The sequence below is a fragment of the Entelurus aequoreus genome, linkage group LG01 (assembly GCF_033978785.1).
Source record: "Entelurus aequoreus isolate RoL-2023_Sb linkage group LG01, RoL_Eaeq_v1.1, whole genome shotgun sequence".
Lineage (NCBI taxonomy): Eukaryota > Metazoa > Chordata > Actinopteri > Syngnathiformes > Syngnathidae > Entelurus > Entelurus aequoreus.
In genome coordinates, this window is record NC_084731.1 from 101,240,444 (window position 1) to 101,264,004 (window position 23,561).

At 39.7% G+C, this 23,561-nt stretch overlaps 1 protein-coding gene across 2 annotated transcripts in view; it reads right to left on the reverse strand.

Annotated features, from left to right (window-relative positions):
- LOC133660437 (voltage-dependent L-type calcium channel subunit alpha-1D-like) overlaps positions 1–23,561 on the reverse strand; it is a 58,234-nt gene that overhangs the window by 10,948 nt on the left and 23,725 nt on the right. For both annotated transcript variants that reach the window (XM_062063939.1, XM_062063947.1), the window contains 29 exons: positions 20,008–20,111; positions 19,780–19,931; positions 19,366–19,440; positions 19,210–19,291; positions 16,439–16,465; positions 16,197–16,357; positions 15,889–16,114; positions 15,606–15,813; positions 15,417–15,537; positions 11,942–12,017; positions 11,825–11,873; positions 11,706–11,766; positions 11,532–11,634; positions 11,312–11,441; positions 6,549–6,608; positions 6,378–6,484; positions 5,992–6,079; positions 5,799–5,906; positions 5,673–5,725; positions 5,451–5,597; positions 1,821–2,022; positions 1,584–1,742; positions 1,396–1,506; positions 1,248–1,331; positions 916–1,044; positions 780–845; positions 609–700; positions 289–448; positions 100–227 (listed from right to left, as the gene is read on the reverse strand). In XM_062063939.1, coding sequence (XP_061919923.1) covers positions 100–227; positions 289–448; positions 609–700; positions 780–845; positions 916–1,044; positions 1,248–1,331; positions 1,396–1,506; positions 1,584–1,742; positions 1,821–2,022; positions 5,451–5,597; positions 5,673–5,725; positions 5,799–5,906; positions 5,992–6,079; positions 6,378–6,484; positions 6,549–6,608; positions 11,312–11,441; positions 11,532–11,634; positions 11,706–11,766; positions 11,825–11,873; positions 11,942–12,017; positions 15,417–15,537; positions 15,606–15,813; positions 15,889–16,114; positions 16,197–16,357; positions 16,439–16,465; positions 19,210–19,291; positions 19,366–19,440; positions 19,780–19,931; positions 20,008–20,111 — 3,269 coding nt within the window. The remainder of the gene's footprint in view (positions 1–99; positions 228–288; positions 449–608; positions 701–779; positions 846–915; positions 1,045–1,247; positions 1,332–1,395; positions 1,507–1,583; positions 1,743–1,820; positions 2,023–5,450; positions 5,598–5,672; positions 5,726–5,798; positions 5,907–5,991; positions 6,080–6,377; positions 6,485–6,548; positions 6,609–11,311; positions 11,442–11,531; positions 11,635–11,705; positions 11,767–11,824; positions 11,874–11,941; positions 12,018–15,416; positions 15,538–15,605; positions 15,814–15,888; positions 16,115–16,196; positions 16,358–16,438; positions 16,466–19,209; positions 19,292–19,365; positions 19,441–19,779; positions 19,932–20,007; positions 20,112–23,561) is intronic.

Below are 23,561 nucleotides of genomic sequence, written 5' to 3' on the forward strand. Positions count from 1 at the left end.
CAACAACAACAACAACAACAACAACACACAAGCTGACCTTACCATGTTGTCATAAACAGAAGTATGCGCGCCCCCTCGTCATGGCTGACTGTGTCATACTTGGCTTCAGGGTCGTACTCCGACCAGATCCTCTTGAACTCGTCCAGGTGATGTGGACCCAGAATAGACCAATCGCGTGTCAGGTAGTCAAAGTTGTCCATGATGACGGCCACAAACAAGTTGATGATCTGGTCAACATACACACACACTGTTATGATCCCGTGTGTGTGTGTGTGTGTGTCTACGCACCAGGAAAGCACACAGCATGAAGAAGCTGATGAAGTAAATGATAGCAAAGTTGCTCCCACAGGTGAACTCCTCTCCTGGCTCAGAGTCGGACTCGGGATCGCAGCGTTTCCCTGGAAGACTGGCCAACATGATCTCCTGCCAAGCCTCACCAGTCGCACACCTGCAGTGCGCACACACACACACACACACACACACACACACACACACACACACACACACACGCACACACACACACACACACACACACGCACACACACACACACACTCTGAGTAAGAGGCTGACTTTGATGATGATGATCAAGTGATAAAGAGCACCTGACCTGAAGAGGAGGAGGACGGCCTGTGGAAAAGTCTGAAAGTTGTTGTTCCTGTTGATCTGCGTGTGATCTTGCATGGCGATCTTTCCAAACGTCTGACGAAGACAAGTCACACCACACGCGTGACCTCACTGATGACCCCTCACGCCTGCGCCAGGCGCGCGACCAGCTCACCTGCATGCCAATGACGGCGTAGATGAAGAAGATCATGGCGATGAGCAGGGCGACGTACGGCAGCGCCTGCGGGGACACGCGAGACGCAGTTAACGAGCGCGGCTAGGGAGCCGCTGCCTAAGCCCCGCCCTCAGACCTGCAGGGACTTGATGAAGGTCCAGAGGAGCGTGCGAATGCCCTCCCCTTTGCTCAGCAGCTTGACCAACCGCATCACTCGGAAGAGGCGGAAGAAGGTGATGGACACTCGAGAGCTGTCCTCGCCGCTCTGTCGCACACGCGGAAGGGACAATCAGCTCACACACACACACACACACACACACACACACACACACACACACACACACACACACACACACACACACACACACACACACACACACACACACACACACACACACACACACACACACACACACACACACACACACACACACACACACACACACACACACACACACACACACGTACGCTGAACTCTGTGACCACGATGTCCACCACGCTGCCGACCACGATGAGCGCGTCGAAGGAGTTCCACGCATCCACGAAGTAATGCTGCAAGCGAGACTGTCGTTACCACGGAAACACTTCCTGTGCAAACATGGGCGTCGCGCCTCACCCTGAGTCGCAGCGCAAGGAGCTTTAGCAGCATTTCCACAGTGAAGAGTCCGGTGAAGACCATGTTGAGGATGTCCATGATGTCGCTGAACGTCTTGGACTGCTCGTAGTGCTGCACGCGTGCAGAACATCACGCGGTGAGTGCGCATAATGAATAACTCCGCCCCCACTTCCACGCCTGGAGTTTACCTGGACGGCCAGCGTGACAGTGTTGAGCAGGATGAGCACGAACATGACGTATTCGAAGCAGGTGGAGTTGATGATGGACCAGAACTTGTACTGGACCGGGTTCTTAGGGATGTAGAGCTTCAGAGGCTGGGCTTTCAGGGCATACTCCACGCACTGGCGCTGTGGACGACACAGGGAAGAAGACTTGAGCGCAGGCGTTCCGCGTGTACGGGAGAGATTCGGGTGGAGGTGGGTCACCTGGTTCTTGTCCAGCTCGCAGTTCTTGTACTCCTGCTCACCCTGCTCCCTGAAGGTGATGATGACGAAGCCCACAAAGATGTTCATCATGAAGAAGGCGATGATGATGATATAGACGATGAAGAAAATGGAGATCTCCACGCGGTAGTTGTAGATGGGACCCGAGTTCTCCCCGTTGGCGTCGATGGCCTTGTACAACAGGCTGTTGGGGGGGCGGAGCTTCAAGGTTTAAAGCCGTGCACACACACACACAAGGGGATGGGTACCGTTCACATTTGAACTGATACAGTACCAATTCCTAGTACCTAGGAATTGATACAGGTATCAATTTATAGTACTTTTGTGTATGTTAATAAATATGATTTGTTTTTGATAATAAAATCACATTTTTTATTGCAACATTTATGGAGCTTAATTTGCGTCTTTATTACAAAAGCTTTTTTTGGAGACTGAATTTTTTTGTGTTTGAACTTTGTGAACTGAATTTATGCTGACAATTTCATTGAATAAAAATTTGTGAGCAAAACATTTGTGTTTAAAAATTCAAGTTGTTAAAAAAAAATTAGTGCGGAAAAATCCAGTGCAGAAATATTTAACACAGTCTTATTTATCACAATATTCGTGTCACGTGACTGCAAACTTGACACCTCAGTGGCTGGTTCTGAGACAAGATCGATTGCTTCAGCCTTAATTCACTGGTAGGAGGTCTATAGTTTTGAAGCAATTAATATTTCTGCAATTAATTTATTTTTCCACAGAATTTTTACACATTTAATAATTTGTATTATTATATTTATTATTATATATTGATATATTATCTATTTACATTATTATTATATTTATATATTTATCTTTAACAAAAATGTTGCTCAAAAATGTTTATAATTTGATGTAAAAAAAAATTCAGTTCACGAAATTCAAACGCAAAAAATTCAGTTAACCTCCACAGACATTTAAAAATTAGCTTATTGTGATAACTGCTGTCCAGTTGTTATACTTTGTCTGACAATAACATTAATGAGTCGCAATGACAGTTGCAAGTCTGAGACGTTAAATGGCAGTAGTGTATAGTTTATGGTGTGTTGGCTAGTCTGTATAGTTTTTGCTGAAACTAGTATTTTGTTGCGCCCTACAAAGTGTTAATACTGTGAGTATTGTACTTATCAAGCACCAGCTGTTTGATTGCAAATTGCAGTAGTTGTAGTTTTCTTCCAAAAAATTTGGAGGTGTTTAAATCGCCAGGTAAAATTGCTAATCAGTAGCACGTCAATAGCAAAGCCAATGTAAATTAGCATCAAGCTGGCACATTTTTGGACAACTAAAGCCTTACTTAACTGACGTCGAAGCATTTTTTGAGTGCATTGCTTTGTTGGCACGAGAGGTAGTTTGACTGAGTCCGCTCTCAGTGCTGCTGTAGTGATCTCCAAGTGGCGAAGTGTAACGCAGGCAGGTACTCTAACATGGCACCGCTGGATTTTACAAACCCCGTTTCCATATGAGTTGGGAAATTGTGTTAGATGTAAATATAAACGGAATACAATGATTTGCAAATCATTTTCAACCCATATTCAGTTGAATATGCTACAAAGACAACATATTTGATGTTCAAACTGATAAACTTTTTTTTTTTTTGCAAATAATCATTAACTTTAGAATTTGATGCCAGCAACACGTGACAAAGAAGTTGGGAAAGGTGGCAATAAATACTGATAAAGTTGAGGAATGCTCATCAAACACTTATTTGGAACATCCCACAGGTGAACAGGCAAATTGGGAACAGGTGGGTGCCATGATTGGGTATAAAAGTAGATTCCATGAAATGCTCAGTCATTCACAAAAAAGGATGGGGTGAGGGTCACCACTTTGTCAACAAATGCGTGAGCAAATTGTTGAACAGTTTAAGAAAAACCTTTCTCAACCAGCTATTGCAAGGAATTTAGGGATTTCACCATCTACAGTCCGTAATATCATCAAAGGGTTCAGAGAATCTGTAGAAATCACTGCAGGTAAGCAGCTAAGCCCATGACCTTCGATCCCTCAGGCTGTACTGCATCAACAAGCAACATCAGTGTGTAAAGGATATCACCACATGGGCTCAGGAACACTTCAGAAACCCACTGTCAGTAACTACAGTTGGTCGCAACATCTGTAAGTGCAAGTTAAAACTCTCCTATGCAAGGCGAAAACCGTTTATCAACAACACCCAGAAACGCCATCGGCTTCGCTAGGCCTGAGCTCATCTAAGATGGACTGATACAAAGTGGAAAAGTGTTCTGTGGTCTGACGAGTCCACATTTCAAGTTGTTTTTGGAAACTGTGGACGTCGTGTCCTCCGGACCAAAGAGGAAAAGAACCATCCGGATTGTTATAGGCGCAAAGTTGAAAAGCCAGCATCTGTGATGGTATGGGGGTGTATTAGTGCCCAAGACATGGGTAACTTACACATCTGTGAAGGCGCCATTAATGCTGAAATGTACATACAGGTTTTGGAGCAACATATGTTGCCATCCAAGCAACGTTACCATGGACGCCCCAGCTTATTTCAAAAAGACAATGCCAAGCCATGTGTTACATCAACGTGGCTTCATAGTAAAAGAGTGCGGGTACTAGACTGGCCTGCCTGTAGTCCAGACCTGTCTCCCATTGAAAATGTGTGGCACATTATGAAGCCTAAAATACCACAACGGAGACCCCCGGACTGTTGAACAACTTAAGCTGTACATCAAGCAAGAATGGGAAAGAATTCCACCTGAGAAGCTTAAAAAATGTGTCTCCTCAGTTCCCAAACGTTTACTGAGTGTTGTTAAAAGGAAAGGCCATGTAACACAGTGGTGAAAATTGTGACGACCTGGTCGCATAAAGATGCGGATGTGGTTCTCTCAGGAATGCAGATCGGGCTGCGGACACAGCTTGCAGGTAGGAAAATTATTTATTTAACAACAAATCATAGTTGGGAAAAAACAAAGACGTGCACATAGCACAAAAGGCAAAAACTAAATGGGCTAGCGTGGGAGCTAGCAAGCAAATGGGCTAGCGTGGGAGCTAGCAGAAATTTAGCAGGAATCGAACGTCGTCAACTGTTGTATGGAAACAAACTAGCAAGCCAGACAGAGTGAGGCCAGCGTATAGACTAAATAGCCCTCTGATTAGCGCCCGGGCAACAGGTGCGCGTCCCGAACACTAACCAGAGGCAGGTGTGAGCAATCTGCAGTCATGGCAACAGAAACTCAAGGTGCTGAAAACACATGTGACAAGAAAACATAAAGAGAAGTATGATCCGGGCAGCGGATCATAACAGAAAATGCCCTTTCCCAACTACTTTGGCACGTGTTGCAGCCATGAAATTCTAAGTTAATTATCATTTGCAAAAAAAAAAAAAAGTTTATGAGTTTGAACATCAAATATCTTGTCTTTGTAGTGCATTCAATTGAATATGGGTTGAAAAGGATTTGCAAATCATTGTATTCCGTTTATATTTACATCTAACACAATTTCCCAACTCATATGGAAACGGGGTTTGTACATGAATCGGTCCACTTTAGGACTGGCGGGATTGGGTCGGTGCCAAAAAAGTTGTAAAGTATTCGGTACCCATCCATTTACACACACAAACACACACAGAATACTCACGCAGGCCAGCCCTCAAAGGTGGACACGGTGAAGAGCGCCATCATTCCCATCAGCACGTTGTCAAAGTTGAAGTCACTGTTGTGCCAGATTCTCTCTCGCACCATCGGATGGTTGACGTCGCCATCTTTGTACACCACAAAGGTCCCTCTGCGTGCACACACACACACGTATTAAAGACGACCTCATAATGCTGATGAGCAGACGAGTGAAGGTTGGACATACTTGCACTGCTCGGGAGTGTGTTTGGCCTCATCTGTGCAGCGATAGAATTTACCCTGGACACACGACAGCGTGATGATCGTAGCGACCAGACAAACGTAGGAACATATTTCTGCATAGAGATCTCACCTTGAACAGTTGCACTCCGATGCAGGCAAACATGAACTGGAGCAGCGTGGTGACGATCATGATGTTTCCGATGGTTTTGATGGCCACAAACACACACTGGACCACGTGCTGGGGAGTGTGCACGCACACACAAGGCGTAAGCATCAAATATCACAAAAGGCGGCCATTTTGAGCCACACACGCCTCTGTTTACCTTGAGGCCTTTGGCTCGGTTGATGGCCCTCAAAGGTCTGAGCACACGGAGGACCCTCAGGATCTTCACCACTGAGATAGCACTGGAACTGCGCACACACACACACACACACACACACACACACACACACACACACACACACACACACACACACACACACACACACACACACACACACACACACACACACACACACACACACACACAAGTATTAATCAATGTGCTGTAGCATTTTTTCCAACAGGGGGCAGCACTATCAACATATTTTTTTAATCAATTCACAATCTTGCATAAAAAAAAAAAAGCTTATGCCCTGGAAAAAGTGGAAATATTGTGATTCTAACTGCTACATAACAAGCTAGCTTTGTGAGAAGGTGAGCACTGACTGCAGGAAGAACGAGACGAGCGACACGCTGACGACGAGCAGATCCAGCAAGTTGAACCAGTTCCTGCAGAAGGAGCCCTGGTGCAGGAACGCTCCGTGGACGGTCATCTGGCCGCAGAGATAGACGGGAAGTTAGCGGGTAAAAGACGGACGGCAGTCATCTTTTCCTTACCTTCAACAGGATTTCCACAGTGAAGATGGAGGTGAAGGCGTAGTCGGCGTAGCCTAGAACCTGAACACACCATGACATCATCAGCGCTGTAAGGGGTGTCCCAAACTTTTTCACTTCCCATACGCTATTGGAGCCTTGAGTATTGGCCGATACCGATATTAATCGGATACGATATTAGCCGGAACCTTGATTTACGACCGTTTCGGTTTACGAACCTTTAGATGGAGCCAAACGTGCCTTTGTGCGTGAACACTTTTGTTTGTGTGCCACTGGAAACCCTATGGGGGCTGCCATCTTGATGACATCACTTCCTGTACAAGCGGGCACGGCCATTTTGAAGAGGTGGGGCCCCTATGTCACATCCTGTTTACATATTTGCGAGAGTACACGGCGGCGCCATTGGCGCACTTGATTGTCTCTCAAATATGAAATAAAAACGTCCACAATTGCAACCATACGGAGCCCCTAAAGGGACATGGGAATTTTTTTTTTTTTAGACATGTATCTCGTGGCCACGAGAAAGCATTGGTTGTGCAGTGTTTGTGTGTATATATGTATACTGTATATATGTATGTGTGTTTCTTCCTATACAGTATACATGTATATCTGTGTGTGTGCGTGTATATATATATATATATATATATATATATATATATATATATATATATATATATATATATATATATATATATATATATATATATATATATATATATATATATATATATATATATATATATCATATATACACATATAAATTATGTGGGTAGATATTTGTTCTAAAAAGGGTATTTCAACAAGTAAACAGTACAGTAGGTAGTTGATGTTGATATATGTAATGCACATAAGGGTATTCTAGTCAGATGCGCGTGTGTAAATATGCGATGTGTAAATATCAAAATATTACGTACGTCGAATCACTTTTTGTCAGGCAATATTACATTTAATGACAATTTTACATAAATGAATACATCCAAACACGTTGTACATATTTATTATTTGCAGGAAGAAATAACAGTTACAATTGTGTGTATTTTCCAAGCAAGAAAGAAGTTTGATCACATCAACATCGGACTAACTGACACACTCCACTTCGCTGCAGGTCCGCAAGCCACGGCCACCCCCCCACGGCCACAGAAGAGGAAAACTGTCCTTTCCCGGGCATGATAAAGTCTTAAATAATGTCAAACACGTAGCGTTACAATAACCAGGAAGATAAAGTGTTTGTCTCACACCTACTAATCAAGCATTCACATTTTGCCACAACACACATGGGGGAAAGTCCTAATTGGAAATACAGCCATATTAACTCCTGAACTGCCATTTTAACACACATCAAACCATCAGCACGCATCCAATGCTTTCTCGTGGCCACGAGAAAGTTTCTCGTGGCCACGAGAAAGTTTCTCGTGCGCACGAGAAACTTTTTATTAAAAAAAATAAAAAAATAAAAAAATAAATATATATTTATTTTTTTAATTTTTTTTTATAAAAAGTTTCTCGTGGCCACGAGATACATGTCTAAAAAAAAAAAATTCCCATGTCCCTTTAGGGGCTCCGTACAACCATGATTAAAAAAAGGACGCTTATATAGTTGCTGACTTTGCCAAAGAGGTTACATCAGGGGTGTCCAAACTATGTTCTGCGGACCAAATGCAGCCCACAGACATCTTCAATTTGGCCCACAAAACATCATACGTTAAGTAAGGAATCTTGCCCGCAAGGGGATTTCATTCATTTTAAGACTGCCTTCGATGCTACTCTATCGCCATCAAGTGGTAAATATGAGAAATTCCGGTCAATGACCTTTAATTATGCTCTGAATGGAACAGTGCGCAGAATTTACTTATACGACCCAATGCAAACAACCTTTCCTTAATAAGGATGCAATTTTTTTTTAAAATCCAACCAACACAAAATGTTTTGTAAATGACTTGACTCAAAGAGAGGAAAATACCAACCTTGTGTGCTTATTGGAGAACATTTACAGGTTAACTGGCTGTCCAGATTTGCACGCATAAAAACGCTGCAGGACTGCCTGTATGGCATATTTTACACACAAGGCGATATCACCCTGTTGCTTGTTTGTTTGGTAAAATCCTAGCGATATTTAATATAAATAGCAGATCGGGACACCTCTGGATAGGACAGTGAATGTTTTATTGTTTTTACCTGTCAACCTTACTAGTGGTTAGGCTATTTTTACGCATTTATGACATGCAGGACCTTTTACATGTTTTGTAAAGCTCATATTATTGTGCCAGTTTGACCCAGGAAGGGATCATTTATAGGTTTGTATCACGAGAGAAGGCAATATAATTGATTAAATTAAAAAAGGCTGCGTAAATCTTTTTTTATTACTTTATTGCAATCACAAATGTATACAATATCTTGTCTTTTAACGTAACATTTTTTAAAGAAAAAAGCTGCTATCTTCCAGTAGCCTTTAGCCTACAACAGAAGTCGCCAACCTATCGATCGCGATCTGCCAGTTGATCTTTGGAACCCTATCGGTCGATCGCGAAGATATTAGAAAAAAAAAAGTAATAATATGACATCAGCACGTGACAAACAGACCCGCAATCAGGCAACCATTTTAACCTCTGAGCACGCCCGCACGCCCGCACGCCTCGCCTCTCTCTCTTCAGCCTCTCATCCCGTGGCTCTCGACACCGCGGCCCCAACCCTCCGAGCACGGCCACCCACTACACCCGCATTGTTGCAGCTCCATGATATAGCATCCAACATCAAAAAACTCTTCCCTTAACCATGATCATCATCGTGCGAGGGGAACTAACAATAGAGTCTGTGAACATTGCTCCAAAGTATGGATTTTGTGTTGATTTATTGTGAATACTAAACTAAACATTGACTTATGCAAAGGCAGCAATATATGATAAAACAAGGCGGCGGCTAAAGGACTTCCCTGTTGATATCCATTTTTATCAAAGAGAAAAAACCTGTCAGGTGAACAGCTGATTTTACTACTTCCGACGCTGAGAAGCTGACAAGCATATGACTCGCGTTCCATATGTGACCATAGGATGAACAAATATACTATGGTACTGAGACTATAGTGGCCATAAACAGTTAAGGGGCCCTCTGTTGCCTGTGACTCGTTTGTTATTAGCCCTTGGCACATTAGTAAGTAAGTAAGTAAGTCAATTTTATTTATAAAGCGCTTTTCACAGATAAACTCACAAAGCGCTGTACAAAACATAGGTGAAGTAAAACAACAATACAATTAAAACAACAGGGTCAACATCATAAAAAGGATACAAAGTGGATTAAAATTGATAGTTAAAAGGTGCATTAACTAAAAGCTTTACTAAAAAGATAAGTTTTCAAATGTTTCTTAAAAGTTTCAACACAGTCAAGATTACGGAGGGACTGGTGGAAGTTGTTCCAGAGTCTGGGAGCTATAGCCTGGAATGCCAGGTCTCCACGGGTTTTAAAACGAGTTTTTGGGATCTTTAGAACACCCTGGCCTAGAGGCTGCGCCCTGAAGAGTAGCGGCATAGCAAGTCAGTGATGTACTGAGGGGCCCGGCCAAGCAATGCACAGAATGTCAGGACTAAAATCTTAAACTCACTGCGGAATTTAACTGGAAGCCAATGAAGACTGGATAAAACGGGGGTGATATGGGCTGTTCTGGGTGCACCGGTCAAAAGTCTGGCAGCCGCATTTTGTACAGTCTGAAGTCTTTTTAGCGTTGACTTGTTGAAAAGAGGGAAAAGACAATTGCAATAGTCAATACGAGACGAAAATTTTACAATTTTACATTACAAAAAACAAAACAAAGAACACAAGAGAAAAGTTGGGAAAACAGCAAAATACTATGAAAAAAAGCCAAAATGTTGAAATCAGCCAATAATAATGACACAAAGCTTTGTCTTTATAAAACAAAAAACAAAACAAAAAAGATACACTAATTTTCCCAAAAAATGTAATATCATGGAAAAAAAAAATTATTTCCATAATTCCATTCATAACGTTACACTTCCATAGAATATAGATTCAGGGCCCACACCTTAAACGATTTCAAGTATTTAGTTGTTTATTTGTATATCATTTGGGCATCCAGCTCACAAAACCCACGAAAACAGGATTTAAAAAAATTTAAATACTGTGAAGAAGTCAGCCCAAATTTTACAGGGCATGAATGTTTTGCAGGACTGCTGCTATCGGACATTTTACATGCCCATATCATCCCATACTTGTTTTTTTTCTTCTCCATATCGGACCAATATCTGAAATCGATATCAAATGGGGACGCCCCTGATCATACGCACGCTACAGCACAGCGATCAGACACTAATTGTAATCCTGATTGAGACGGAATCAAGCAGGTGACATTTGACACACATGTCCGCCAGTCACAGTGACCGGCTGACCAAGTACGAAACAAACTCCTTTAAGTTGAGGCATCATTAGTGAAGTGTATGTGTGTGTGTGTGTGTGTGTGTGTGTGTGTGTGTGTGTGTGTGTGTGTGTGTGTGTGTGTGTCACACACGCGCACTACACAACCAACATCTGTGCGCGCGTGCGTGTCCGGGATTGCTCGGCGTTGCGTGAGCACAGCTGCTGCTCGCCGTGTGCGTGCGCGTTCAGACTGGTGATTTTTCTCGTCAGGGCACTGACCCACTTCTGGAATAATCTGCTCAAGCTCCGCCTCCCTCCACCAAGCCAGTTTAGTATCAGTCTTTCGCCGCCATTTTTGTTGTTCCCAGAATGCACCTGTGTGTGCGTGTGCGCGGACTTACGTTGTTCCGGAAGGAGTGCGCTCTGATGGGATCCTCAGCGGCCAATGAGCACGAGCTGAGGATGATGAAGACGAGGATGAGGTTGGTGAAAATATGATGGTGGATGAGAATGTGACACCCCACGCGGATTCTGGAGACACACACACACACACACACATGTTGACGTCAAAACGGCGTACAGCCAGCAGCAAGTGTCTGCGGGGTGCGTGGCAAAACTCACGGGTTGGTCTTGCTGAGGCAGAAGAAGGCACTGCCTTCGGGGATGGGCGTGACTTTCTCTTTGGGCAGGGCCAGGTCGGCCATCTTCAGCTGGACGCCGCCGTCTGTTGGGGGCCATTGTGAGGTCAGAAAATATGGCCGCCGCCATCATCCCCACTGTATGACATCATCTCACCGTCTTCGCCCTCCGGAAGTTCCTCTTCTTCCTCGTACTCCGTGTCCTCGTCGATGTCCACCTGCGGACGCAATGTCAAGGAGCGACATGACACTCGCCATCGTCATCATCGTCCTCACCTTTACTTGCTCCTCCTCTGTCTCCTCCTCCGCCCCCTGCGTCTTCTCCCTGCACGGCAAACACAATGAGGCCGTGCCCTGACCTTTGACCTTTTGCTTGTCTGTGTCGACACTCACTCTTTTTTCTTGTCGTCTCCGTCCCCTCCCGCCAAGTTGTCCACGGCGATGGCCAAGAAGACGTTGAGCAAGATGTCTGAGCCACGTTAAGAAGTAGCGCTGCGCCAAAAAAATTATTTCACACCCGAAACGCAATTCTTATTCATCCCGATTCAAAATCAATTCATAATTTAAAAAGTCGATTAAATTGTTTTTATTCTTTTTATAAGAATATCCTTTTTTTTTTAATTGATGGGACAAGGGTAGAAAATGGATGGATGGATGATTCACATTTGAATTACGATTGTTATTCATCCCGATTCAAAATCGATTCATAATTTTAAAAAATCGATTAAAGAAATATGTTTATTTTTTGTTCATACATCTGAATCGCAATTCTTATTCATCTTAATACAAAATCCATCCATCCATTCTCTACCTCTTGTTTTTTTAAATCTATCGAAAAAAAATTACTCTGTTTGGGGGAAAAAAATAAAAAAATGAAGAAAGATTAAATTAAGTGAATCATTTAAAAAAAAAAAAAAAAAGTTTACATCTGAATCGCGATTCTTATTTATCTTGATTCAAAATCAATTCAAATTTTTAAAAAAAGGTTTTTTGTTTTTGTTTATAAGAATACATTTTTTTTAAATCGATTCACATCTGAATAGCGATTCTTATACAAAATCCATCCATCCATTTCCTACTTCTTTTTTCAAATCTATTTTTTTTGTTTATAAAAATCTATTAAAAAAAAAAGATTCAATTAGGTAAATAAAAAAATCGATTCAAATTTTAAAAAACGATTAAAAATCCATTAAAATTTTTTGTTTATAAGAATTCATTTTGAAAAAATCGATTTACATCTGAATCGCGATTCTTATTCCTCTCGATTCAAATGTAAAAAATTTATAAAAAATGTTTTGTATATAAGAATCTATTTTTAATAAATGGATTCACATCTGAATAGCGATTCTTATTCATCTTAATACTAAATCCATCAATCCATTTTCTACCTTTTGTTTGTAAAAATCTATTAAAACAATTGTTTTTGTTAAGAAAAATTTAAATTAAATTTAAAAAAACACTGATTCAATTAAGTGAATCATTAAAAAAATGTTTAATGTACATCTGAATCGCGATTCTTATTCCTCTTGATTCAAAATGTATTAAAATGTTTAAAAGTTGATTAAAAATGTATTGAAAATGTTTTGTTTATTAGAATCTATTTAAAAAAAATTGATTCACATCTGAACTTGTCCAGGGTGTACCCCGCCTTCCGCCCGAATGCAGCTGAGATAGGCTCCAGCACCCCCCGCGACCCCAAAAGGGACAAGCGTTAGAAAATGCATGGATGGATGGATTCACATCTGAATTGCGATTCTTATTCACCCCAATTCAAAATCGATTCATAATTTAAAAAGTCGATAAATCTATTTAAAAATTTTTTTTTAATAAGAATACATTTTTAAAAAATGGATTCACATCTGAATTACGATTCTTATTCATCCCGTACCAAAATCGATTCATAAATTTAAAAAATCGATTAAAGAAATATGTTTATTTTTTGTTGAAACATTTTTTTTTTCAAAAAATTGATTCACATCAGAATCGCAATTTCTATTCATCTTAATACAAAATCCATCAAATCATGTTCTACCTTTTGTTTGTTAAAATCTATTAAAACAATGTTTTTTTGGTTTAGAAAAATCTATTAAAAAAACACTGATTCAATTACCGTAAGTGAAACATAAAAAAAAAAAATTGATGTACATCTGAATCGCGATTCTTATTCGTCTTGATTCAAAATTGATTACAATGTTAAAAATTTGATAAAAATGTATTAAAAATGGTTTGTTTATAATAATCTATTTAAAAAAAATTGATTCACATCTGAATTGAGATTCTTATTCATCTTGATTCAAAATCGATACAACTTTTAAAAGTTCCATCCATCAATTTTCTACCGCTTGTCCCTTTCGGAGTCCAGGGGGTGCTGGAGCCTATCACAGCTGCATTCAGGCGAAAGGCGGTGTACACCCTGGACAAGTCGCCACCTCCTCACAGGGCCAACACAGATAGACAGACAACATTCACACTCACGTTCACACACTAGGGTCAATTTAGTGTTGCCAATCAACCTATCCCCAGGTGCATGTCTTTGAAAGTGGGAGGAAGCCGGAACCCACGCAGCCACGGGGAGAACATGCAAACTCCACATGGAAAGACCCCGAGACCGGGGATCGAACCCAGGAACTTCGTATTGTGAGGCACATACAATAACCCCTGTGACACTGTGTTGCCCATTTTAAAAGATCGATTCAAAAAATATTTAAAAAATGTTTGTTTATAAGAATCACATTTTTTTTAATCGTTTTACATCTGAATCATTATTCTTATTAATCTTGAATCAAAATGGATTACATTTTTTAAAAATCGATTAAAAACGTTTTTGTAATTTAAAAAAAAAAATGTATAACTTTTTTTTTTTTAAATGTTGTTTATAAGAATCAATTAAAAAAACAAGTCACATCTGAATCATGATTATTATTCAACTTGATTCAAAATAGATGAAAAAAAATTTAAATTGCTGAAAAAAATAAAATTTTGTTTATAAGAATCAATTTAAAAAAAAAGATTCACATTTACATCGCGATTCTTATTAATCTTGATCCAAAACCGCAAAAAGAAAGTTTTAAATTGAAAAATGTTTATAAAAATCAATTTGAATTACATCTGAATCCTGATTTTTATTCATGCTGATTCAAAATCAATTCATAATTTAAAAAAAAAAATCGATAAAAAAACAAAACATTTATTAACTTTTTTTTAAAAAGTATTCTTATAATAAGAAAAATAATAATAAATAAAATAAAATTATATATATATATATATATATATATATATATATATATATATATATATATATATATATATATATATATATATATATATATATATATATATATATACATATATATATATATATATATATATATATATATATATATATATATATATATATATATATATATATATATATATATATATATATATATATATATATATATATATATATATAATTACATTTTTAAATTTTTATTTATTTATTTTTTTTAATTATAACAATACATTTTTAAAAAGTAATTTCTAGGCCATCTCCATGCAACCAAAAGGAGCTTTTCTAACCTGTTTTGAAAAAGTTTCATTATAATTATACCAAATAATACATTGCGAGAATCGGTTTGACTCGAGAATCGATTCTGAATCGAATATTCCAACAAAGGAATCGGAATGAATCAGATCGAATTTTTAGGTGCCCAACGATTCACCCCCGTAATAAAAAGATTTAGCACTAAACAGCAAACAAAATAATTACCCTCTTAGCTAACCGGCTTGTGGCTAATGTTCGAGGTGTTCCTTATGGTTCTCTTCTTGGTCCACCTTGGATTAGAAAAAGTGTGCTGTTACACGCACGGCGACACAGGAAGGATACAATTTCCGCAAATGAAGAGGATGACAAAGTAAATACAGACGATCATCCCGGGAAAGACGGGGCCGCCGTACGCCATGATGCCGTCGTACATCACCACGTTCCAATCCTCGCCGGTCAGAATCTGCACACACTCGCCGTCGATCATCAAGTCCCGCCTCTTGACGTCCCCCCCGAGAAAAGTGGACTTACCTGGAAGCAGGTGAGCAGCGCCTGCGGGAAGGCGTCAAAGGTGCTACGTTTGGTCTGCGTCTCGTCAAAGTTGAACTTCCCGCCAAAGAGCTGCATGCCCAGCAGCGCGAAGATGATGAGGAAGAGGAAGAGGAGGAGCAGCAGCGAGGCGATAGACTTCATGGAGTTGAGCAGCGACGCCACCAGGTTGGACAGGGCCGTCCAATGGCTGCGCAGATGGAAGAGAGGCGGCGGTCAGGGGGGGACGGGGCTGTGAGGAGCCCGCACTAATGCAACTTCTCACCGCGTGACTTTGAAGATGCGCAGCAGGCGGACGCAGCGTAGCACGGAGATCCCCAGCGGCGGCATGATGTCCAGCTCCACCAAGATGGTCTCCACGATGCCGCCGCACACCACGAAGCAGTCAAAGCGGTTGAAGAAGGCCACGAAATAATGCGCCAGGCCCAGGCTGTACATCTTCAGCAGCATCTCCACCGTGAACAGCGACAGCAGCACCTTGTTGGCGATGTCTGCACCACACACACACACACGCACACACACAGACACGTTGTCACCGCCGCACGCACGCCACGCGCACCACGGCGTACGTACCCTGCACCTGTGTCAGCCATTCAGGTTGGTTGTAGTGCTCTGAGGCGCTGAGGGACGTGTTGAGGAAGACGAGCAGCAGAACCAGCCAATAGAACGTCACCGATTTGACGGCGGTGCGACAGTTCCTGCGACACACGCGGTTCCAGCGCCGCAGCGTGCGACTGGAGCCGCGTGGCGACAGGGTGAGGTCACTTCCTGTCAGCGTGCACTGGCGAGTAAAGTTAATGAGTGTGAGAACTTACCAGCAGCCAATCTTCATCATTCCAGCGCTGCAACCGAACAAAGGGAGGTTAGTCCAAAGGGGGCGGGGCTTTCACTTTTTAAAATGTTCATGTGCGGACACTGCGGCGTCTCCAGACAGCAGAGAACGTGGAACATGAGTGTAGGGATGGGTAGCGAATTCTGTACATTTACAGGCACCGACCGAATTCCGTCGGTACTCCCGGGTATAAACAGCATCTTGAATCTTGAATACCTTTGTTGCACGTGACGTCACGTTCGGTTGCAGACTAATCACCGGCTCACATAAGCAATCAGTCAAGCAGCACTGAGAGCGGATTCAGCCAAATTCCCTCTAAGCAATTTTTAACACCAACAAAGCAAGTAGTCTTGGTACAAAACGCTTGAGCGTAAAGTAAGGCTCCACGGTTCCAAAATGAGATAGCTTGCTAATTTACATTGGATGTGTCATACTACTATTAGCTTTAGCGATTTTACATGGCAAATGCAACACCTTCAAATTTGGAATCAAACTGATGATGTGTAATAGAAGCAATACTTGGAGTATAGACACTTTGTAGGGCGCAACATAACACATTCGGCTTCATGGAAAAAGCTACATCCTAGTAAGACAACATACCATAAATAGCCCATACAGTAGGGCCGTGAATCTTTGGGCACCACACGATTCGATTCTTGGGGTTAACGATTCGATTCAAAATTAATTCCCAATTCAAAACGATTCTCCATTCAAAATGTATACTTTTTAAATAAAATTAGGTGCCAGTTCCATGATTAACTACAATCCTCCATGAAATAGATAAACAGCTCTGATGAATTATAATATATTCTATATTACTTTATAGAAAACTAGTTTTGTTTAATAAAATTCTACCAAAACATGTAATAAAGTGGATGGTCAAGACTGATTTTTGAAAAAAATAAATAAATAAATAATATATATACATATACATACACACACATATATATACACACACACACACACACACAAACACACACACACACACACACACACATTATATATATATATATATATATATATATATATATATATATATATATTCTGGTTCCGGTACCGGTACCAAAATGTATTTCGATAATTTTCGATACCTTTCTAAATAAAGGGGACCACAAAAAAGGGCATATTGGCTTTATTTTAACAAAAAATCTTACGGTACATTAAACATATGTTTCTTATTGCAATGGCAGAACAATTTTGTCCTTAAATAAAATAGTGAACATACTAGACAACTTGTCTTTTAGTAGTAAGTAAACAAACACAGGCTCCTAATTAGTCTGCTGACATATGCAGTAACATATTGTGTCATTTATCATTCTATTATTTTGTCAACATTATGATGGATTATTAATCTACATGTTAATTTACTGTTAATATCTGCTTATTTTCCGTTTCAACATGTTCTATCTACACTTCTGTTAAAATGTTCTTCTGTTGTTTGATACTTTACATTAGTTTTGGATGATACCACAAATTTAGGTATCAATCCGATACCAAGTAGTTACAGGATCATAAATTGGTCATATTCAAAGTCCTCATGTGTCCAGGGACATATTTCCTGAGTTTATAAACATAATATGAATTTTAAAAGAAGGAAAAAAGATTTTGTGACGATAAAAAATCTAGATGTAATCATAGTGGTATCGACTAGATACACTATTCTACTCGGTATCATTACAGTGGATGTCAGGTGTAGATCCACCCATGGCATTTGTTTACATTGAGGAGCGCTAGCTTTTGTTAGCGGTGACGCCGGTGAACTATTGCTCCCTCCTACGGTGTGTAGTGAAACATGTTTAGCTATTCCTCGTCCTGCAGGGATGATACTTGTAAGAAACTTACTTTACTTGTCGCCATGACGGTGAGGATTAGTGATTTAGAAGCAGTTAAAACACTGCCGCCTGCGGATGGATGTTAGCCGCTAGCTAGCTAGCCATGTCTTAAAGCACCTCTTCCTGAGGGTGTTTCAGTGTTATAACTTCACCTTTATCTTTAGTTTTTAGACCAAAATTAATCCGTTCTACCTTTTCTGTCTACACACTGTGTTTGCGTGTAAGTACTCCGTGATTGTGCGCTGCCGAACATGCTCCTCTGCTCGTAAACCCAGCAATGTCATGACGTGACGACGCGCCGTCATGCCCGGGAACCGGTACTTTTCAAACAGAGTATAGTACTATTTTTGATTCATTAGTACCGCGATACTATACTTGTACCAGTATACTGTACAACCCTAATATGTATATACAGTATATATATTTATATACACATACATACATATATATATATATATATATATATATATATATATATATATATATATATATATATATATATATATATATATATATATATATATATATATATATATATACACACATATATATATATATATATATACTGTATATACATATTAGGGTTGTACAGTATACCGATTAAGAATCGTTACCAATAAGAATTGCGATTAATTCGTTCATTTTTTTACACCCCTACTAAACAGTACTGCCACTGAATGTCTTGGAAGTGCAACTGCATTGCAAATGATGTGTAAGAAAACAAGATTTAACAACTGGGCAGCAAAGTTGTCATAATAAGCTCTTTTTAAATAAAATGTTATTATCAAACAATTGATATTCATCAACACACAGAAAAGTACCAAACATTGGTACCGTTGAGTACCGGTACCGAAAGGGTTCAAATGTGAATGATACCCATCCCTACATGAGTGTTGATCCGATGTGTGTGTGTGCGTGTTACCAGCAGGCCTGGCAGCAGTTGGTGTGTTCCTCGTCGATGTTCTCCGTGTTCTCAGAGCCCGTTTCGCTGGCGGGAAGACTCGCTAGGAGAGACAAGTCATGTGACCATCAGAGGTTCTGGTCTAAATGGCGGAATCGTCAGCGATGGCTGTCTCACCGTGTGTTTCGTTGGAGTGACTGAACCAACCAAACTTGCCTTTTTTCTTGTCTGACAGATCACCAAGGGACGGACCTACACACACACACACACACACACACACACACACACAAACACACACAAACTCAACTAAAATGTTCAACAAAATTGCGTTTTTAGAAGGTGACGAGAGAAGACCAAGATGGTGGACAATACATTAGGTGAATACTCAACCATTCCCCTATTAACATCCCTTCACTTCTTTTTACACTTGAAACATTGCCTACACACGTCAATCATTTATTCATAATGGACACAGTTTGACCCTGGAACAGACTGAGGTAATTGTAAAAACACAAAAAGGTTTCACATTCTCTTTATCTATTTGTTCTTTGTCTAAATATTTTACTTTCTGTTTTTAATTTGTTCACTCACGCGAGTTTCCGTCCTCGTCCAGCTCATCCATGTCCTCGGCCTGCGTGATCCAGTCCATGTACCCGCACAGGTCCTCCTCCATCTGCTGCTTCTCGCGAAGCTTCTGGAAGTCTCCGCGAGCCTTCGCCTTCTCCCTCTCCTTGCTGAACTCTCTGTGGCGTCACACGGCTCGACGTTAAAACGGCCGTTAAAAAAAAAAATGACGAGGTCGGCGGCGAGTTTACTGACCCGCTGAGGACACCAAGAACCAGGTTGAGGACGAAGAAGGAACCGAAGATGACCAGACTGACGAAGTACACCCACGGCAGCTCGAAGCCGATGGCGTCGTTCATCTGCGGAAAACGAGGAGAGCGAGTGAGTACTGTTGCAAAAAGGCAAAACGAATATTTTTTTGTGGCTAAATTAATATTTTAGTAATCTCTTGTCTAACAATTTTAGTCTAAGTAACAGTCCTCATGTGATTTATGGTGTATTGCTTCTCTTCACTGCATTGGCATTTTCTGTGTCTTTTTATATTGTATTTGTCTTTTGGTCAAAAATTACTGTCTATATGGGTTTCTTTTGTGATTGATGCTGTATTACTGGCTTTCCCAATTTTTAAACAAACAATTCCTGAATTTTGCAAATCCTCTTTCAGATTTCCCCCCAAAAAAGGGGCACTTAGCCCAACCCTTCCTCCCTCTTCTCACATTCCCAAAGCAGATACAAAGTTCTGTAAGTTTCTTTGTCTTTCTGTCACTTTCTTTTCCTTTTTCTGTGAGCAGTTTCTGTAAACTGATGTGATTTAAAAGGGAACTGCACTTTTTTGGTAATTTTGCCAATCATTCACAATCCTTATGTAAGACAAGATCACATATGTTTTTCTCTTTTTATGCATTCTTACTAGTAAATAAATGCAATCAAAAGTCCGCTTACAATGGAGTCGAGAGAAGTCGATCTATTCCGCTTATAAAGCGCTCTAAAAAACATCCAAACCCCTCCAGCAAGGTTTTATATACATGATGTAAGTATATATGTAATGTAGTAACATTCATAATAACATGTAATGTATACATGATGTAAGTATATATGTAATGTAGTAACATTCATAATAACATGTAATATATACATGATGTAAGTATATATGTAATGTAGTAACATTCATAATAACATGTAATATATACATGATGTAAGTATATATGTAATGTAGTAATGTTCATAATAACATGTAATATGTACATGATTTAGGTATATATGTAATGTAGTAACATTCATAATAACATGTAATATATACATGATGTAAGTATGTATGTAATGTTATAACATTCATAATAACATGTAATATATACATGATGTAAGTATATATGTAATGTAGTAACATTCATAATAACAAGTAATATATACATGATGTAAGTATATATGGAATGTAGTAACATTCAAAATAATATGTAATATATACATGATGTAAGTATATACAGTACAGGCCAAAAGTTTGGACACACCTTCTCATTCAATGCGCTTTCTTTATTTTCATGACTATTTACATTGTAGATTGTCACTGAAGGCATCAAATCTATGAATGAACACATGTGGAGTTATGTACTTAACAAAAAAAGGTGAAATAACTGAAAACATGTTTTATATTCTAGTTTCTTCAAAATAGCCACCTTTTGCTCTGATTACTTTTTTACACACTCTTGGCATTCTCCCGATGAGCTTCAAGAGGTAGTCACCAGATATGGTTTTCCTAATATTTTCGCCTTTGTAGTCCGTGCCGACACCGTAGTCGATAAGCTTCTTCTTTTTCTCTATCTTCTTGTTATGGGACATTCATCTCCGTTGTTGCCATTTCTAATATAAAGTAGTGTAAAGGTCTTACTTATATCTGTCAGTAAACTCGCCATGAAAGCGCTAAAACATACCGGTGTAGTGAGTTTCCATTATTCACCCAAGGAACTTTATTATTAGAGAGTTCCGCTCGGATGGTTTTTCACGGGACACATTTCCGGTGTTGTTGTTTCCGAATGAGGAGACGGTGCTCCGTTATTGATTTAAGTAAAGTCTGAATGTCATTAAAACAGTTAGCTCCCGAAGATGAGCCACGTAAATTAGACCGTACACACAAAACGGCGCATCCTGAAGCGACTGTCAGAAAGCGGCTTGAAGATAATCGGTAAAACATAATCTATGCAACATTTTGACCAAAGAACCACCATTACATGTTATGTAGACCACAAGGAAGTGTTTTCCATTTAGAAAAAAATTATAATAATATGACTCCTTTAATGCACCTTATAATCCGGTGCACCTTATATATGAAAAAAGATCAAAAATAGACCATTCATCGGCAGTGCGCCTTATAATTCGGTGCGCCCTATGTTCCTAAATATACGGTATTATTATTACTAAAAAGCGCGCAGAGTAAGAGATATGTCATTCTTTATACACTGAATACAGTCAAGGAGGGAGTGGGGAGAGCAGATTTCAGTGAAAAGAAAGGAGACCTTGGTGGAGGGCACCTTGCTGCTTAAGGAGTCAATAGTTTCAAGGGAGTAGAGAGAGGGAGGAAGAGATACAGTTGACAGTGACCTGGCCAGAATGTGCGTTCACTAACAGAATGTGTTTTTCTCAGCAACATAAACTTTCGGAATGAGACTAAGCAAATAAAAAAGGAAAGTTGCTACACTAACGGTGAAAAAAAACACAGCAAGAACAGAACAATTGTAAAACATACAATGGTATATAATATTATACAATGGCATATAAATGTTTTCCAACACATCATTATTTAAGATTTAAGAATAAGCTTTCACGAACACTGAGGCAAGGAAGCAGCTCACCAGCAGATGATGTCAACATAGCCACACAAGCTAGTTAGCGGCGCCGCAAGAATAATACTTGATCTGCGTTAGCGCTTATAATAACAATATCACTAATACTTGGTTCATATATTCAAGTCACGCATTGTAAATGGAGGATTGCTGGCGCGCTTTTTGGATGTAGGGCTGTGAATCTTTGGGCACCACACGATTCGATTTGATTCCGAATCGATTCTCGATTCAAAATCCATACTTTTTAATAACATTGGGTGCCAGTTCTACATTTCTCCATAAAATAGATAAAGAGCTCCGATCAATGTCTATATTACTTAAAAGAAAACTGGTTTTGTTTAATATAATTCTAACCAAACATTTAATTAGTCAAATACAAATAAGGCAACGAGAGAAGTGTCCAACACTTCTCTTTTCTAAGGGAACTCTGTACAGCAGATATGATCATCTACATCAACAATATGATTTACCTGAGTAGCTGGACAGGACAGATTTGAAAAAAATAAAAAATAAAAATTATATATAGGTCAGTCATGGTTTTCACTTCGCAGGTGTGCTTGAAGCTCATTCTCTTGATGAGTTTCAAGCACACCTGTGAAGTGAAAACCATTTCGGGTGACTACCTCTTGAAGCTCATTGAGAGAATGCAAAGAGTGTGCAAAGCAGTAATCAGAGAAAAGGGTGGCTATTTTGAAGAAACTAGAATATAAAACATGTTTTCAGTTATTTCACCGTTTTTTGTTAAGTACATAACTCCACATGTGTTCATTCATAGTTTTGATGCCTTCAGTGACAATCTACAATGTAAATAGTCATGAAAATAAAGAAAATGCATTGAATGAGGAGAAGGTGTGTCCAAACTTTTGGCCTGTACTGTATATACTTACATCATGTATATATTACATGTTATTATGAATGTTACAACATTACATATATACTTACATCATGTTTTTTTTTAATCGATTAAGAATC